Source organism: Neoarius graeffei, chromosome 7, assembly GCF_027579695.1.
Source record: "Neoarius graeffei isolate fNeoGra1 chromosome 7, fNeoGra1.pri, whole genome shotgun sequence".
NCBI lineage: Eukaryota > Metazoa > Chordata > Actinopteri > Siluriformes > Ariidae > Neoarius > Neoarius graeffei.
Window position 1 is genome coordinate 22824737 of NC_083575.1, and position 19774 is coordinate 22844510.

General features: G+C 38.7%; 1 protein-coding gene across 1 annotated transcript; it reads left to right on the forward strand.

Moving 5' to 3' along the window:
* Positions 1–433: 433 nt before the first annotated feature.
* On the forward strand, positions 434–18725 carry fam83b (family with sequence similarity 83 member B). The gene is made up of 5 exons (XM_060925408.1): positions 434–677; positions 2938–3438; positions 13646–13810; positions 15451–15575; positions 16200–18725. The coding sequence occupies exons 2-5, from the start codon at positions 2971–2973 to the stop codon at positions 18232–18234; spliced, it is 2793 nt and encodes a 930-aa protein (XP_060781391.1). The 5' UTR covers positions 434–677; positions 2938–2970; the 3' UTR covers positions 18235–18725.
* Positions 18726–19774: the final 1049 nt, after the last annotated feature.

Below are 19774 nucleotides of genomic sequence, written 5' to 3' on the forward strand. Positions count from 1 at the left end.
TTCTGAGAATCACATAAATAATAAAAGTATATGCATAAAAGTGTTTTTGTCAGACTGTTGTGTGCATTACTTAAACCTTTCATTTTAATTCAACAGCATAGCCTAAAACAATGCATATAAAGCTCAGAGTACAGTATGTGACACTACTTTCTACACATTCATGCATTCTTTCAATACAAAGAAAATAAACTAAGGAAAAAAAAACACACCGTATGCCAGTGCATATGAGAACTATAATGTTCAATCTTTTCTCAGAAAGTTGGACAAAAATAGATACAAATATACCAAATAAAGAGAACAATCTATAAGTATCTGAGTGAACTCTGATCTGTTTTTTTATGCAAGAAGGGAAGGAGGGAGGGAGAAATGGGGGGTTGTGAAAAAGATAAAGAAGGAACGAAACACAGAGGTGTGGCTAAGAGTGGCTCAAACAGGTCTGTTGCCTGTGGCCAGAGAGAACGTTTCAGTTTACGGTACGAATCCCCACCTATTCTTGTTCCCAGCACTTTTCAAGTTGTGACATCTCCGGTTGTTTTTTTTTTCTGGCTGTCACTCGCCAGCAGCAAAGGTTCATATTGCTTTTCAGCATACTTGTAATCGTCGTTAGAAATGGACTAGAAATGGATAGAAATACATAACTAACACTTCAGAGGATTTTCCTGTAACTGACGGTTCAAGTAAGTCATAAAGAAATAATTTTGTTACAGAAATAACAAATGGGGAATGTCAATATACTTAATGTATTTAAGTTTCCTGGCAATAACTATTCCTTGTCTAATTGAGTTTTCACATTTAATTTATATATATACATTTAATTTTTATATATACACTACCATTCAAAAGTTTGGGGGCACTTTGAAATGTCCTTATTTTTGAAAGAAAAGCACTGTTCTTTTCAATGAAGATCACTTTAAACTAATCAGAAATCCACTCTATACATTGCTAATGTGGTAAATGACTATTCTAGCTGCAAATGTCTGGTTTTTGGTGCAATATCTCCATAGGTGTACAGAGGCCCATTTCCAGCAACTATCACTCCAGTGTTCTAATGGTACAATGTGTTTGCTCATTGCCTCAGAAGGCTAATGGATGATTAGAAAACCCTTGTACAATCATGTTAGCACAGCTGAAAACAGTTGAGCTCTTTAGAGAAGCTATAAAAGTGACCTTCCTTTGAGCAGATTGAGTTTCTGGAGCATCACATTTGTGGGGTCGATTAAAAGCTCAAAATGGCCAGAAAAATGTCTCGACTATATTTTCTATTCATTTTACAACTTATGGTGGTAAATAAAAGTGTGACTTTTCATGGAAAACACAAAATTGCCTGGGTGACCCCAAACTTTTGAACGGTAGTGTGTGTATACCGGTATGTATATATATATATATATATATATATATATATAAAATGTGAAGCCAATTATGAACACGTGCAAGCCTTTAAAAAATTTGTTTGGTTTTGTCGAGGTGTCTGTATGTGTATTTGTTCACCTGCAGTTATCAAGCAATTGTGTGTTAATAAGCATGCTCAAAATTCATTCATTAAAGTTGAAGAAGTTGAGGTCATTATCTTTTCAAGTAGATAAGTTAACATTATGTAAGTACAGATGTGTGTCGTCTTTGTACAGGCTTTGACAATGTGTTTACTACATTCTTTTACAAATCTCACACATTGCTTTCGGAAGTAACTTCAGTTGTAGTGAAAAGAATGCATCTTTGCACTGCAAAAAAATGACCCCTTAACGTGGACCTAATAAAAGATTGGGGCACTAAATCTCTTTACACAATGCAGAAAAACAGTATGTAGTAATATTCTGTGGGGGCTGAACAGCTGGGTTATCTAGTAGCATCTGATCAGGGGTGGCATGTTTGACATAGTTTGCACAGAGACTAAGAAGCAGAGTCTTGTGTCTGGCAGATTTTTATGATATTCACTTCAGGGAAGTGCAATCATCACTGTTGCTTGTTTTGAGTGCAGAGGTGTATTTTAATATCTTGTATTCAGAGCAGTATTCCATTAACCGCCTTTGCTCGAACCTAGCTGAGCAAGTTTTCCATGTGTGATTTAGCCACAGGGAAATAACACTGAACCATGTCTTTAACAGTTGCCTTTTGTTTTTGCTTTGTATTTCTCACGAAATGCACACCATCCCATTATTTTCCATCATGATTCAGTTTACATTAGAATGGAGAAACCTTTGTCATTTTGCTCTTTTGGCAGAACTGTAATAATATACAGATAAAATTCTGTTTCATCTCCTAATATAATGAACAAGAGTCATCAGAAGATGACATTTGTCCCTGGCCTCCACATGAAACCCCACTCCAAATTTTCCCAAGTTGAATTGGTTGCCATGGAAATATGGGAAAAATAAAAATTACAGAAATCCCAAAATGTCAAAATGCACAAGACCTCTAGTCACTTAACATAACTGTCAGATTTTGTCAAAAAAATTCCTAATAGTTTTAGAGTTATGCTCCGGAAACTAAAATGTTTAAAGACGGACAGACGGACGGACAGAGCAATAGCTATATCCCCCAGCATTATATGCCGGGGGATAAAAATAGAACAGGAACAGTAGAACACTTTCAAGATAAAGTCACAACATTTTTGTATGATTTAAAATGAATTTCTTTCTTTCTTTCTTTCTTTCTTTCTTTCTTTCTTTCTTTCTTTCTTTCCTTCCTTTTCTCTTTCTTTCTTTCTTTCTTTCTTTCTTTCTTTCTTTCTTTCTTGCCTTTTCCTTCCTTCCTTCCTTCCTTCCTTCCTTCCTTCCATCTTTTCTTCCTTCCCTTTCTTCCTTCCATCTTTCGTTTTCTTGCTGTTCTTGCTGTTCTTGCTGTTCTTTCTTTCTTTCTTTCTTTCTTTCTTTCTTTCTTTAAAATAACAAAGCATAGACTCCATGACATTCCATAAGATTGTATGTTTTCTTTCATCAGGTACAAGCTGCTGCTCTGCCATTTAGAGAAGAGATGATCCAAGGCCCAGGCATAATGGAATCCAATCTATCTATGCTCTCATCCTTGAAAGAAGACTTCAGCCCTGAGGATTACATCCTGCCACATTATAAGGAAGCTTATCGGTTAGCCATTGACTGTCTGGTCAGTGGTGGCAAACAAGTATATCAAGAATTCCTCCAAGCTGAGAAAATTGTAAACTTCCTTTCTGAGGATGAGATTAACTTTATAATACAGAATACAGAACAATTACCTATCAGTGAAGACATAGACGATTTTGACAGTCCCAGGGTTGAGGAGGCCTCCACGGGGACATATTGGCCCACACATTCCGATGCTGCTCCTCCAGACTTGGATCTTGGTTGGCCAGAGGTCATGCACAACAGACTCCAGACCAAAATAGACCTTCTTTACCATCCACCTAGGTTAAACAGCCCTACCATCAAGGAGGTATTGAGGAAAAATATCCAAGATGCTAGACAGGTAATGGTGGCATGGCACAGATGTCCAGTTTGCTTGCCCAAACTGGTGTCATTGTGTTTAGTAGCATTTCAGTTAAGACATACAGGGTCTTGCAAAAGTATTCATCCCCCTTGGTGTTTGTCCTGTTTTATCGCATTAGAAACTGGAATTAAAATGGATGTTTGGAGGGTTAGCACCATTTGATTTACACGACATGCCTACCACTTTAAAGGTGATACATATATATATATATATATATATATATATATATATATATATATATATATATATATATATGGGCGGCACGGTGGTGTAGTAGTTAGCGCTGTTGCCTCACAGCAAGAAGGTCCGGGTTTGAGCCCCGTGGCCGGCGAGGGCCTTTCTGTGCAGAGTTTGCATGTTCTCCCCGTGTCCGCGTGGGTTTCCTCCGGGTGCTCCAGTTTCCCCCACAGTCCAAACACATGCAGGTTAGGTTAACTGGTGACTCTAAATTGACCGTAGGTGTGAATGTGAGTGTGAATGGTTGTCTGTGTCTATGTGTCAGCCCTGTGATGACCTGGCGCCTTTCACCTGTAGTCAGCTGGGATAGGTTCCAGCTTGCCTGCGACCCTGTAGAACAGGATAAAGCGGCTAGAGATAATGAGATGAGATGAGATTGTGACACAAACAATAACTAGACAGGGACACTCTAATGAGTGCAAACCCCGCCTTTTCCCTATTAAAATACATTGGGCGAAAATTTCGAAGTTCTGCCATGACCTTGACCTTTGACCTCCAAAATTTAATGGTTTCCTTCCTGGGTGATTGGCAACACATGTACAAAATTTGGTCCAAATCGATCCATTGGTTCTTGAGATATCTTGCAGACACACAGACAGACAGACAGATACACACACACACACAGACTGACGCAGGTGAAAATAATAACCCCTCCGACTACTGTCGGCGGGGTTAATTAAGATGAAAAAACAGAAATCTGGAGTGTGCATAGGTATTCACTCCCTTTCATATGAAACCCCTCAATAAGAGCTGGTTCAATCAATTCACTTCATAAGTCACATAATTAGTTGATTAAGATCCACCTGTGTGCAATCAAAGTGTCACATGGTCTGTCACATGATGTCTGTATAAACCAACCTGTTCTGGAAGAACCCTGACTCTGCAACACTACTAAGGCCATGTTTCCATTAGACCGTATCTGTCTCGTTTTCTTCGCGGATGCACTGTCCGTTTACATTAAAACGCCTGGAAACGCCGGGAAACGGGAATCCGCCAGGGTCCACATATTCAATCCAGATCGTGTCTGGTCCAGTGCTATGTGAACATTGAGAATACGCGGCTACGCTGTGCTGAGCTCTAGCTGGCGTCGTCATTGGACAATGTCACTGTGACATCCACCTTCCTGATTCGCTGGCGTTGGTCATGTGACGCGACTGCTGAAAAACGGCGTGGACTTCCGCCTTGTATCACCTTTCATTAAAGAGTATAAAAGTATGAAAATACTGCAAATACTGATGCAAATACTGCCCATTGTGTAGTTATGATTATCTTTAGGCTTGCCATCCTTCCACTTGCAAGTGGTATGTGACGCGCATGCCCGATATGCACTGAGATCACACACACAGCGGCTCAGTCCCGAATCACTGCTTGTGCGCTTCATTCGCGCGCTCTGTGAGCTGCGCAGGGCCGGAGTGCACACCCTCCAGAGGGCACTCGCTGTTCAGGGCGGAGTGATTTGGAGCGCAGGATGCCTGCGGAGCCAAGCGTATCCGTGTATTGGCGTTGCTGTGTGCACGCAAATCGTGTATTGGCGTTGCTGTGTGCACGCTAATCATTTTAAAAACGTTAATCTGATGATCCGTTGATACGGTCTAATGTAAACCACACCTAAGAAAGCAACGTGAAAACCATAGATAACCATTCACACCTACGGTCAATTTAGAGTCACCAGTTAACCTAATTGCATGTCTTTGGACTGTGGGGGAAACCGGAGCACCCGGAGGAAACCCATGACACAGACACAGGGAGAACATACAAACTCCACACAGAAAGGCCCCAGGCTCAAACCCAGAACCTTGTCGCTGTGCAGCAACACTTCTAACCACTGCACCATCATGCTGCCCAAAAGCAACTACCCAAAAATATTCAGGATAAGGGAGGCACATTTTTTTCCCTCAATCTTTGCATCCAAAACAAGGTCACCATGGTGCACAAGCATTTCTGATTATTTACTGTAAACTTTTTTTTGTTTGTTTTATTTCATTTGGCAGATTGTACATTATTTATTAACCAGCCCAACTTCTTGCAAAACAACAACCATAGCAACTGCATGGCAACAACACAAACAATAATTAAGATGAAAAAAAAAACAGAAATCTATAGTGTGCATAGGTATTCACCCCCCAAAGTGAATACTTTGTAGAGCCACCTTTTGCTGCAATTACAACTGGAAGTCTTTTGCGGTATGTCTCTATTAACTCAGCATGTCTAGCCACTGGGATTTTTGCCCATTCCTCAAGGCAAAACTGCTCCAACTCCTTCAAGTTAGATGGGTTGCATTGGTGTACAGCAATCTTCAAGTTATGCCATAGATTCTTAATTGGATTGAGGTCTGGGCTTTGATTAGGCCATTCCAAGACATTTAAATGTTTCCCTTTAAACCACTCCAGTGTAGCTTTAGCAGTATGTTTAGGATCATTGTCTTGCTGAAATGTGAACCTTCTCAAACCTCTGGCTGACTCAAACAGGTTTCCCTCCAGAATTTCCCTGTATTTAGTGCCATCCATCTTTCCTTCACTCCTGACCAGCTTTCCTGTCCCTGCAAATGAAAAGCATCCCCACAGCATGATGCTGCCACCATCATGCTTCACTGTAGGAATGATGTTCTCAGGGTGTTGGGTTTGTGCCTCACATGGTGTTTCCCATGATTGCCCAACAGATCAATTTTAGTTTCATCTGACCAGAGAAACTCAGGAGGACAAAACAAAAACTCTACTTGAAAACCAACCCCCCAAAAAATACAAAAAAGCAACAAAATATAGAATAAAACTATTTGATGATAAGAACCTATCTTTTATTTTTCAAGAATTATTATTATAGCATTTTTCACAAATTGCTATGGTCATTTCACCAGTTTGTTTACATTCTAAGTGGAAATTATTTCATTGGACATTTTGTATAAAGTTTTTATTTATCAAATTTGCAAAAAATTTAAATTTAAATGATCTGTTTCTCAAAATCCAGTGAATGTGGATAGAATAAAACAGTTATTCCACTCAATCTCCTCATACATGGCTTATAGGCGTGTATGAACAAGCTTAAGAACCCTTATGAACAAGCTGTCACTGATATATCTTGAAAAGATCCTTTGCCATGTTTATCCAATTTCATATACTCATCAAGCTTTCTCATTCTCTATAGTCTAATGAATGTAACTGTATTATTATTATTATTATTATTATTATTATTATTATTATTATTATTATGTATATATGTGTGTGTGTGTGTGTGTGTGTGTGTGTGTGTATGTGTCTAGGTGTAGCTCTATGCACCTATCTTCAAATCTTTACAATAACAGGGGAAGTTAGGAGAGGATCTCAAGCACTTTCAAAGATATAAGCATGACAGTGATTGTAACTTGCAGTCCACTTAGCACAGACATGAAGACATTAACTTGGCTCAGGACATTAGCATAGACATGAAGAGAGGTCACAAGATGTATGAAACTTTTAGGTTTTGAATTGTTTGGACTACAACAGCAGATCAATTTGGCTGATAAGACATTGATGGCATGTCAACTCTTGTTTTAGGAAGAGAAAAATGTCAGGCTTAAAATGCCAAAGTGAACATACTACTTTAATCTCAGTTTCTACAGCAACTACAACACCACCACCCACAAGAACGAAAAAAGTTTTGTGTTGTTAACTATTTAAGTTTATATATCCAAAACAGCTGCTTATACCTTATCTTGCCTCTTGAAATATTTAATATTAATGTCCTGTGTGGAAATTGGGCATTTACTACATTTAGATTTAATACATTTAGCAGATGCATTCATAAAAATGGCTAGCCTGGATGCTTCAACGTGGTGTACAAGACTGCAGAAAGAGTCTGAGTAATATTGTTAATCACATTCTTACTCCATATTTTCAATTTAAATAAAAACCAAAGGCAAAGTGACACTGAAGTCATATTCTGGTTAATTAATTTTAATCTAGTTAAATTATGCACCAAAGATATACATGTTGCTAAACAAAAACCAGCCTGTGTTTTTATTGTTAAACAATTGGAACATGCTGGATTGTTAAACAACCTGAATTCTTACAAGATCCCTGTTTGCCTTGTGAGAAAAGAGTCAGCATAGAACAGTACTCATGACCTGATTTATCACTGTGGAACTGTACATATAAGCATTAGCTTCTGAATTAAGTCAGTTTAAAAGACTTCTCAAGCTATTATTAATAGGCTTTTAAATACAACCAGACATAAATAAGTGGATATGAGCAATCAGTAGAAGTCACTCATCATTACATCTGTGCATGAAAGTCAGAAAGTCCTGCAACAGGTTTTTACTCTGAAATTTACTGAGACAAAGAAAATAAATTACGCAACAAAAAGTTAATCGGTCCACACCCTATCCTAAGCTATCTGGGTGTGACTGGAAGCACCCTGCTTGACAAAATATTCATACAGTTTTGGGTCAGAGCTACCAGGGTGTGAGCTTTTTTTTTTTTTTTCCCAGTGCAATGTTTGTTTCACAGCGCCTAATGTGAGAAGATTAGGAGTTGCTGATTGTAATGCTTGGACGTCACTAACAATTCAGTGGAACTGAATTGATTGGTGTGGTAGATGTGCTGATATAGAGTACACCCAGACAAGAAGTCTCTTTCCCTTGGCTTTAACTTAGTTCTTTGGCCTTATGGTAGTCAAAAAAAAAAAAGAGCATGTGTTCATTGCCTGCTTGCAATAAATAGCTTTTTAGTGGCTGACCTAATGATGTCTCCATGTCACAGCACCCTAACAGACAACCAGTCAATTTGTCAATATGTTTCCAGAATGTGTTTTTCGGGACAGAGTGTATTGTGGTATCTGTCATGTTTTATATATGATGGATTCTCATGTTGAAGGCAATGCATGAGTATCTGGCGACACTAGTGATGACTCTTTTCGTGAGCGAAGAGACCAATCCTAGAGCCACAAGCCCTGTCACATATGCTGCACTGGTACAAAGGGCTGGTAGTGGTGTTAGTGGCCTTCCTCTTGGCACGCTTCTCATCAAGTAGACCATTTCACCTCTCCTCAAAGACCTGGATGCACTCGCTGCAAGTGCTTCGCCATGTTGCATGGAGTTTGGGAGTGCTTTCCCGGGCGTCAGGGTTGATTCCACATTTCTTGTGATTGTGTTTGAGCATGTCCTTGTATCTCAACCTTGGCCCGTCCACTGATCTCTTTCCGCAGCTCAGTTGACTGAAGAGAAGTACTTTAGGTATTCTCGTGTTTGCCATTCTGGAGACGTGTCCTACCCAGCGAAGCTGTGCCTTGATGATCTGGCTTTCCACACTGGGGATACCACAATGCTCTAGGACCTCGACATTAGAAACCTTGTCCTGCCACTTAATGCCACAGATGGACCTCAGGCAGCATTGTTGAAACTGCTCCAGAAGTTGGATGTGGAGATGGTAGGTTGTCCACGTCTCGCAGCCATACAAGAGCGAAGTGAGAACCACTGCTTTTACACATTGATTTTTGTACACAGCCTTACACTGTGCTCAGCCCACAGTCTATGTCTTAGCATTCCAAATGAGCTGCTAGCTTTAATGATGCACGGTGTGATCTCATCATCTATGGTTGTGGAGTTTGACAGAATACTGTCCAGATAACAAAACTTGTCTACAGACTTGAGAGGTGCATTGTTGATTGTGACATCCAGACTGATGTAACTCTTGTCTGGAGCTGGTTGGTACATGACCTCAGTTTTCTTAATACTAATTGTCAAGCCGAATCTCTCTGACGCACAGGTGAACATGAATGTTATCAGCTGGATATCCTCCAAGGTACAGGCGACGAAGGCGCAATTGTCCGCATAGAGCAGGTCACGGATCAGCATTGATTTTGTCTTCGTATGGGACTGGAGGCATCTTAGGTTGAACAGGCCCCCGTCTGACCGAAACTGTATGTAAACACCATTGTCTAAGCCCTGAAAAGCATGGGTTTTTGATGGTTTTGCCAACCACCAAAAACCCCAAAGAAGAAGAAGACCCCCCCCAAAAAAAAAAAAAAAAAAAAAGCAACAAAATATGGAAAAAAGTATTTTATGCTAATGCCGTATCTTTTTTATTTTTCAAGAATTATTATTATAGCATTTTTCACAAATTGCTGCTGTCATTTCGCAGGTTTGTTTACATTCTAAGTGGAAGTGATTTTGTCGGACATTTTGTATAAAGTTTTTATTTATTGAATTTGCAAAAAACAAAAATAAAAATGCTCTGTTTCTCAAAATCCGGTGAATGTGGATAGAATAAAACAGTTATTCCACTCAATCTTGTCATACATGGTTTATAGCCAACTTGGCACTATGCGCCTTGTTGGCCATCAGCTCATGTACGACATATATTATATATATATATACACACGAGAGAGAGAGAGAGAGAGAGAGAGAGAGCACGAAAGAGAGAGAGAAATATTTCCATTGAACCAGTTTGCCATTTTGACAATGTGTGTCTAGTCAGCGGTAGAACAATGGGAGTGACATCATCAAAGTGAAATATCGGGAAATATGTCACTCAGATCCACAATGTATTTGTATGAAAAATACAAGTTTTTCAACACGAGAAGATTTATATCCAAGCCGGTGTGTAATTTTATTTTTATTATATAGACACATTCACAAACAAAACGACGCAAGTTAATCAAAACAATTCATTGATATCTTCACGAGTGAGGATATTGGAAAATACGTTACTCAATATCCCAGATGTAGTTCGTATGAAAAATTCAAATGGTGTATTTCCCAGTAAAACACTTGTGTCTATATAATATACAGTATATGAACCAGGATGACCTTTTCATGAGATAAGTTTGCAATATCAGGTAGGATCATGGGTTACAATGAAAATATATAAACACCAGAGTAGAAAAATACCAGAGATGGAACATATAAACTAAAATATGAGATTGATAACATCCTGTGCAATGGTTATTTCTCAGAAGATAATATCCAGAGAATAGGATACACAAATGGAAATCCTAAAAGGAAAGGTGGTATATTAGATGATTTTGTGAGTAATTCTGACAAAGAAGTGAAAACAAAATAAATAAAGACTGAACCAATTGAACGTGAATATGAACATCAGGAGCATATTTTCTTCATGCTAAATGGATCTAATGAATCTCATAAGGCATTGTATGGTTAGACTGTGGTTAAAATGACCAGTTGAAAGGACCATGTGTTTGCTTTCATCTGAGAAAAGAACATTATTATATACAAATGGTTAACTTAATAATTAACCCTGTATAAAGATTTTGGAGGCCATGTCTCTGCTTTTCAGTTATCATGATGTACAACAAGCTGCAGATTCACAACCAGCTGCTATTAATGATAATTATCAGCTTTAAAAGAATGAAATTCCCTTATGCCTTATTGGGCTTGAGCTGGAACAATAATTTTGATAATTAAATTAACACCAGAACAAACACATCTGTACTTGCCAAACAAGGAATGGTTAGCAATAAATGGTCATCAGCAAATGACTTTTGTGGATTTCACTGAAGTGACATTTAGTACAGAGCTTCATGATTTATATTCACCATATACTATGAATTTTGTGGCATATCCACATGTAATGCAATTAAATTGATAGTATTTGCTGTCTTTTTTTTTTTTTTTTTTTTGAAGATTGCATGCCCATGTTCAGAAGAATATTGGTCTCAGAATATAGCCATTTGATAATATGCATTTACCTCCTTGCTAGTCAGTATAATCCCTGCAAAAATGTGGTGCAATTAATGAAAAATGTGGCTGTTGCAATGAATTTGACATGCTAATTTACCATATACGTATATATATATATATATATATATATATATATATATATATATATATACACACACACACACACACACACACAAAATATATATATATATATATATATATATATATATATATATATATATATATATATATATATATGAGTGATTCCACGCTTATGGGTACTGAAATGGGGACATGAACTTATTCACCTAAAACCATTTCTTTTTTTACCATCAGGTCACAAAACATGTAATCTTTAATGAATGATATGTTAAAAGATAACTTTAATTTTCTGAGATGTAATAAAAACATTTATATGCCAAAGTCAAGCCTATGAGTTCCAAAATGATGTCTGTTACATTACTTCTGTTACGATTGTCCATCTCACGTCTGTTACAAATTAATTACAATCTAGCTATATACCATGTTAATCTTATTGAAAGAATGTGTATGTTTATTCTACTACACATGTTTATTAAGTATATTTGCTAAAACATCACCTTCCTATGTTTCAAAAAGTAATTCTACATTGTTAAAATTGAGAATATATATGTCCACAACACTTCTGTTACGTTCTGACTTTGGCATATGTTTTAATTACATCTCAGAAAATTAAAGTTATCTTTTAACATATCATTCATTAAAGATTACATGTTTTGTGACCTGATGGTAAAAAAAGAAATGGTTTTAGGTGAATTTTTAAAAATAAGTTCATGTCCCCATTTCAGTACCCATAAGCGTGGAATCACTCATATATATATATATATATATATATATATATATATATATATATATATATATATATATATATACACTTTTTTTAAATTCAGGTGTAGCACATTCTCCACACAACACTCTCTGGAGTTGTTAACGCAGATATATATTTCAAGGCATGAAAAGCACACAAGAATAGCAGCACTCAAAAATTGCTTCAGTAAACCCAACACTGCATTTAATCTGTGGGTGGTTTGTACCCCATGGTTCCTAGAAATGGTCAATTTTAAGTAGGAGTGAAAATTACTAACACATTGTGATTACCAGTTATTTAAGGAATAAAACATGATGTGGGGCGTTGCTGTAGAAAAATAATGAGCAGTAGGGTGGTGTAGCAAAGCAAGAGAACAGTCAGCTTATCCTGCCTTGAACCCAGGTGTACAGGGTACCAAACCTGCACCCTGACCACAACACTAAAGAGCCAGGCTTGGTGGTATGGCAGTTAGAGCACACACTCAACTGTAGTGACAGGCACTCCGTCACACTGCCCTCCCCTTTATGTCATGCCACAAAGTTTACTACTCTGATATTATAGTGTCTTATTCCTCTTTCACCACACCAATTTGTGAAATATGACACAAAGAACGACACATTTTATCCTTTTGTAGTTATGTTTCAAGTTAGCTTCTGTTACTGCTTCATCACATTATAGCAGATATAAACGGTCATTCCATCACCAGCCCATGTTTTTCCTTTTTCGTGACATTAATAGGACAAAATATGCAGTCCTAAAGACTGTGTAATGACCGGACACCTGAACTACTGTCCAAACTGTGCTGTTATAGAAAATTAATCAGTGCCAATTGAAAAATAAGAACTGAGTCGGATAACATGTGCTGTGGGATAAAATGTGGTGTAAGATAATGTAATGTAATGATCTAATGGTAGAATTTCACAAGTTATAATCAAGGAGCCATAACAGATTAAGATCATGTTAGATTTTTCTTGCAGGTTCATTTCAGATCAGCATAGATGTTTACATCGTTACATTTTGTAATATCTAGCACTTTCTATGCCTTAGTTTCTGAAGACATGTGAAATACCACAGGGTGTGGTGGTGTAAGGCTTAAGCATGCTGTCACGCATTATCAGCTCATCAACTTGTACTTGTTGAAGCTTGAATGATGTGATGCTGGAATTTTGGTACGATAGAAGGTCTGATTAAAATGGCAAGCATCTCCTGGAACGTTACAACCTTAATCCACCTAACCCTCCTCACCTTTCCCATACTAGCTATGAGGATGCATATTGTTGCTTGGCAGGTTCATCATGCTTCTATTGGAATTGTAGGAGCTTTCATGTATAATCTGCACATGTGCAATTTCAATGCTCTATCATGCAGCTATGAGGCCTTATGAATCACATCTCAGGGTCCAGTAATTGTGCACTTTTGATACATTTTTTATCTGTTTTGTTGTCATACAGGTCATTGCAATTGCCATGGATGTATTTACCGATGTAGACATTTTTAAAGAGGTAGTCGACGCATCTATCCGAGGTGTTCCTGTGTATATCCTTCTGGATCACTTTCATTTTAGAAGCTTTCTTGCTATGACTGCAAACCTTGACATCCAAATTCAAAAACTCAGGGTGAGTCACCTTTCTTTTATGCCCACATTACAATGTGCATTGATTATTGATGCTATTTATGAACAACTGATCAGTTTCATGGATGATTTTCACTGTCTCATTTGTCATTCATAATTCCCTATTTGTTTCACAAAGAACTTCTTCAGCATTCTCATCTCATTCTCTCTAGCTGCTTTATCCTGTTCTACAGGGTTGCAGGCAAGCTGGAGCCTATCCCAGCTGACTACGGGTGAGAGGCAGGGTACACCCTGGACAAGTTGCCAGGTCATCACAGGGCTGACACATAGACACAGACAACCATTCACACTCACACCTACGGTCAATTTAGAGTCACCAGTTAACCTAACCTGCATGTCTTTGGACTGTGGGGGAAACCGGAGCACCCGGAGGAAACCCACGCGGACACGGGGAGAACATGCAAACTCCCCACAGAAAGGCCCTCGCTGGCCACGGGGCTCGAACCCGGACCTTCTTGCTGTGAGGCGACAGTGCTAACCACTACACCACCGTGCCGCCCATTCTCATTTAAAATAAATTCAAATACCAAAAAAAAAAAAAGCTGTGTTTCTCCTTGTCACATTTTACACTGGACCTTTAACCACTGTTTTAGATAAGTCTCAGAGAAATGTCGATTTCTTGCACAGAAGAACAAAAGAACATCTTCCATGTCTGTTTTGGATGATCGTGGTCATTTTAAATCCTCATAGGAACCTTATAGGAATTAATGAAATCATTGATCATCTCAGCTATCTAACACTTCATAAACTACACCGATTTAAACAGACCCATGAGATTTGTGTGCAGATAAAATAGGGTTTGGTCCTGCACATTTATTTGAGGCCATTGTCTGACTTTTACTGCTAGAACCCTTACTCTCAGTGGCATACTCTAAATATGATGCATACAAGTTAGCGTTCATTCATGTGTGCTGTCCTTAAGAATCCTTACCTCTGATCATGTAAAAATCTCCCAGGATTATATGGTCATTAAAAGGTTCTTGATGGTGTCATATCAATATACACTGAAATTGTTCAATCAGCCAATCAACTGCCAGCAGCACAATGCATAAAATCACTGAAACTGGACAGGTGAAGATTGAAAAACACCAGGCAATGATTTTCCAATCTTTATTTGGTCTTCTTGTATCATAGCCCAGCTGCCGAAAGGTTCAACATATTGTTCATTCTGAGATGCTTTTCTTTGCATCACAGTTGTAAAGAGTTGTTAGTTGTATTACCATCACCATTAAACCAGTTTGGTCAAGCTCCTCTCATCAACAAGGCATTTATGCACACAAAACTGTCACTAAATGGATGTGGTATTTTTTTCCCCCCGGACCACTTTATCTCAATTCTAGAGACTGAAATCCCAAGAGGTCAGCAGTTCTGACATAATCAATCCAGCCCATCTGGCACTAACAACCATGCCAAGGTCAAAGTCACTGAGATGAGATTTTCCCATATTCTGATGTATGATGAGAACATTAACTGAAGCTCTTGACCTGGATCTGCATGATTTTATGCATTGCACTGCCACCACATTATTGTACACCTGTTCCTAATAACGTGGCCAATGAGTGTAAGTGGACCAATGTAATTTCTAAATTCAATGGAGAAAACTTACTCTTCTCTTGTCTGCAGAACATGAGGGTACGCACAGTGCAAGGCCAGGAGTATGTTTGCAAATCAGGTGCCAAATTTCGTGGAGCCATGGGAGAGAAATTTCTCCTAGTTGATTGTCAAACAGTGTTTTTTGGATCATACAGGTACGTTAGTAAATAGTGTCAGCCTAAAAATGGCACACATACACAAATAATAAAGCTTAAATATGTCAAACACACCTAAGAATAATGAATGAAATTTGAGGTTACAAAATGAAAAGGACTAAAAATATTGAATGAAACAAAGAGAGACCTGAGGTTATTGACTGGAGACTAAATATACAATATCTGAATATATAAAATAGCTTGCAACACCTCCCAGAATGTGTGCCTTGTGTGTTGACAACCTGAAAATGAAAGTGCTTTCTTATGTTTTTAGTTCACATCACTGGTTATATTCTCCTTCTTACCACATCTACAGGTCTTTGCATTTTTGACTGAATGCATAGTGATCAATACAGCAATTTAGAAGGGAAAAAAACTGCTATTTGAACATTATCTAGGGTAATATGTGCATGAAGATCATTAAGCTAGATATGCACTCAAATTACAAGATGGTATCAGCTTGATAATCTCACTTGCATTTTATATAGTCAGACTGCATTCAGATTTCTCAAGTTGTCATGACATTTATTCAGATTTTCAGCTTTTTGTTCAATATTTACAGTATTTAGGTTTCATTCATTAAATGTAAAATATTAAATGATGTTCTTACACTGTCTTTCACAGTCTCATGTGGTCCGATGAAAAGATCCACCTGAATATGGTTCAAGTAATAACAGGTGGATTAGTGCAGTCTTATGATGAGGAGTTCCGGACTCTTTATGCCCGCTCCAATATTCCAGTTGAGTTCCAGTCTCAGGACATCTTGCTAGGCAGAAGGATGAATGGCAAAATTGAGAATTACTTTAGTCATCCCATCAGAGCCTTTGAAAGGAAGGATCAGTTGAGGCATACACTTGACTCGGTATATCGACAAACCTGTGAAAGACAAGCAGGCTTTAGGAACCCAGTGGAAGATCTTACCATTCCTCACCATAGTAGATTTTTTCAAGATGCACTGGATTTCAACAAGCGGCACAGCTATGCAGGGGAACGACAAGAGCCCTCACACGTCATTCAGCACCCAAGGTATGGCACCAGTAACTGGAATGTGGCAGAAGACATCCGGCGTTATGAAGGGAACTACCCTTCTGTTATGGAGAATCCCTTTGAAAATGCCAGATTAAATTTCTTGAACAGGACTGCTAACTTGCGTCAGTCCTACCATGGTCATGACAAACAGGTTCTCTCAATGCAGCAGAACTTGCCAAGTTTGGCAAATACCTCCAAGTCTTTTCTACGCACATGGAGGATAGAATCTTACCTCAATAACAATGATGCACCCATTGCAGAATCATATGATTATCTTGACCAATACGAGATGGAGAACAAACCTATTCCTTCAATGCCCTCTCGTCTTAGGACGTCACTGGTTTTTAGGTCCATCATCCCAGAGGATTCAGAGCCCAACAGTTACACAACTGATTCCTTATCATCTGCACGCCATGAGGATCAATTTGGAATACAGCCAGGCACACAGTACTATTCCTCAACACAATGGAACCAAACAGATTTAATGAACAATCGAGTTCAACCTGATGACTTTATGTTAAAGAGACTGAGTGTGCAGGTCCCAAACCACTCAGGAAACAACTTAGGTTTTGGCTCAGGAAGAGATATATTATATGCCAGTCTTGGCAGAGCAAAAAGTCGATTTCAGGTTAAGGAGCCTGAGCTACCACAAGATGACTTGTATAAAAGGCACAGTGTAGCAGACCCTAGGCATAACACATATAATAGTAACAACAAAGAGGCTTCCAGCCATATGTATGGACATATGTTGAGAAATCAAACAGATGACAATCCAAGAGTTGAGAAGTCAAAAAGTCAAGGGTATTCCCAAAACCTCAAAGAGGACCAGAGATCCATCTCACATTATGACTTCAAAAAGGCTGAAGGCAACAACATGCAATGTTCTATTTGGCAAGAACCACCATCAAGAACTGTGTCAGCAACAGTTCTAGACGTGGAGGACATCAACCAGAACAAACCCAAAGTAATATCCTCACCACAGTTCTTTAAAAACAGCACCAAGAAAATAAAATCACTCCTAAACATTCCAGAGAAGCGGGACAGCTCACCAAAAAGAAAGCACATGTCAAGCCTTAAAGTAGGTGGCAGCTCTGACACCATTATTTCTGATGACAGTGAACATAAAGCACAGCACAATGAGAAACAGCAGAGTTCCACAGCCACTTCGATGAAATCCATCGACAGCAGCATTTTGAAAAGGACAGATGGGAGGTTCTCTAGAAATGAGTCCCCTGCTGCTGTTTTGACTGGAGAATCATCTGCTCCTCGTTTTAGTACAGAGCAACTCCATAGTGATGGGTCTGTGAAAGAACCAGATCAGCTGCGTTCCAACAGTCAAAGAAATTTGGTCCAGGGCACCACCAGTCAGTGGCAGCGAGGGCACGTTGGAGTGAATAGGGTGTACAGCCGTTTTGAGCCTCTTTGTTCCTTTGAGATGAAACCTACCTCTTCAGGACAGGGCACCACCATGCCTATAAATAAAGCAGAAAGACAAAGAAACCCTGTCCCTACAAGAGGAAATTCAAGTACTATTCAGAACAACCATTCAACTCAATATATGCATGGTCATGAAAATAAATTAGGACGTTTTATACAAAGGGTTGGAAATTTAATAAACAAGAATAAGTAACTCAAGCTATACAATATGTAAAAATAAGGGAAGAGCTGGTATCTTTTGAGTTTTTTTTTTTAATTGGCACTTCGTTGAACAAAGACTATCATTTGTTTTCAACTTTGGTCATTCAAAGCAGGGAGAACCCTGTTTGATCAATCTGTTACACTATTGCATAGGTTTAAAAAAATCCATTAACTTCTCTGCAGAAGAAAATAACCTATCATTACAGTATATATCAACTTCACCTTGGTTTCATTTGAAAACAAGAGCAATATGTTATATGTGTATGTTAGAGAATTGGGATTGAAACATATGTCATATGCATCTTTTACTGCATTTGTTCCTGCACTGCACTCTTGTTTCAGGTCATCCCTTATGTTCTGATCCATCACACCAGAGTATCCAGAACCCAGTATTTATGTATTTATGTATGCCATGACAATTGATCTGGAACACAGCCAGATGCACAATACAACTGCTTGATGGAATAAAACAGAATTCATCAATCGGCATGTTCAACCTGAGTGGTTTATATTAAACAGACAGCATGTATGGGTTCCATTCCAGGCATGAAACAACTGATAACCCTCCTAGGGCATCTGCTGATTTGATTGTTGTTAGCTGAACTGTTTGCATTTGTAATTAAAGGTATTTGTTGCTAAAATATTTTTCCCCTCATGTGCAAAATTTTACAATGCAGAATCTTCAGAATGGGGCGTGCATGCGTGTGCGTGTGTGTAAGTGTGTGCATAAAATTAAACTTCAGTTATGGGACATGTCAAGGGCTTTATACTATGCACTGACCAATTTGTGAATAGGAAAGCAAATTAAAGTCCACTGTGAGTTAAAATACTTTGCACAGTGCATGATCTCATCTCATCATCTCTAGCCACTTTATCCTTCTACAGGGTCGCAGGCAAGCTAGAGCCTATCCCAGCTGACTATGGGCGAAAGGCAGGGTACACCCTGGACAAGTCGCCAGGTCATCACAGGGCTGACACATAGACAACCATTCACACTCACATCTACGGTCAATTTAGAGTCACCAGTTAACCTAACCTGCATGTCTTTGGACTGTGGGGGAAACCGGAGCACCCGGAGGAAACCCACGCGGACACGGGGAGAACATGCAAACTCCGCACAGAAAGGCCCTCGCCAGCCCCGGGGCTCGAACCCAGGACCTTCTTGCTGTGAGGCGACAGCGCTAACCACTACACCACCATGCCGCCCACAGTGCATGATGTGTTTCTCAATGTACTATTTTGATAAAGTTCCAACAAACTAGCAGAGTTATAGTATGAACAAAGGTCAGGGAGAATGTGATTTCACTCTTTTACAAACAACGGCATTATTGAACAAGGAAAAGGAGGGAACTAGACTGACTAGAACCAAAACTGTTTTTTTGTTTGTTTGTTTTTTTGTGGTACAGCGAGTAACAGTGGCGTTATAAAAGTACAGACACCTGACCAAACCCACAATACTCAGAAAAGTGTAATATAAATGTTACATATCATGATATTAATATTATAGTGTCACATTACCCAGCCTTATTTAA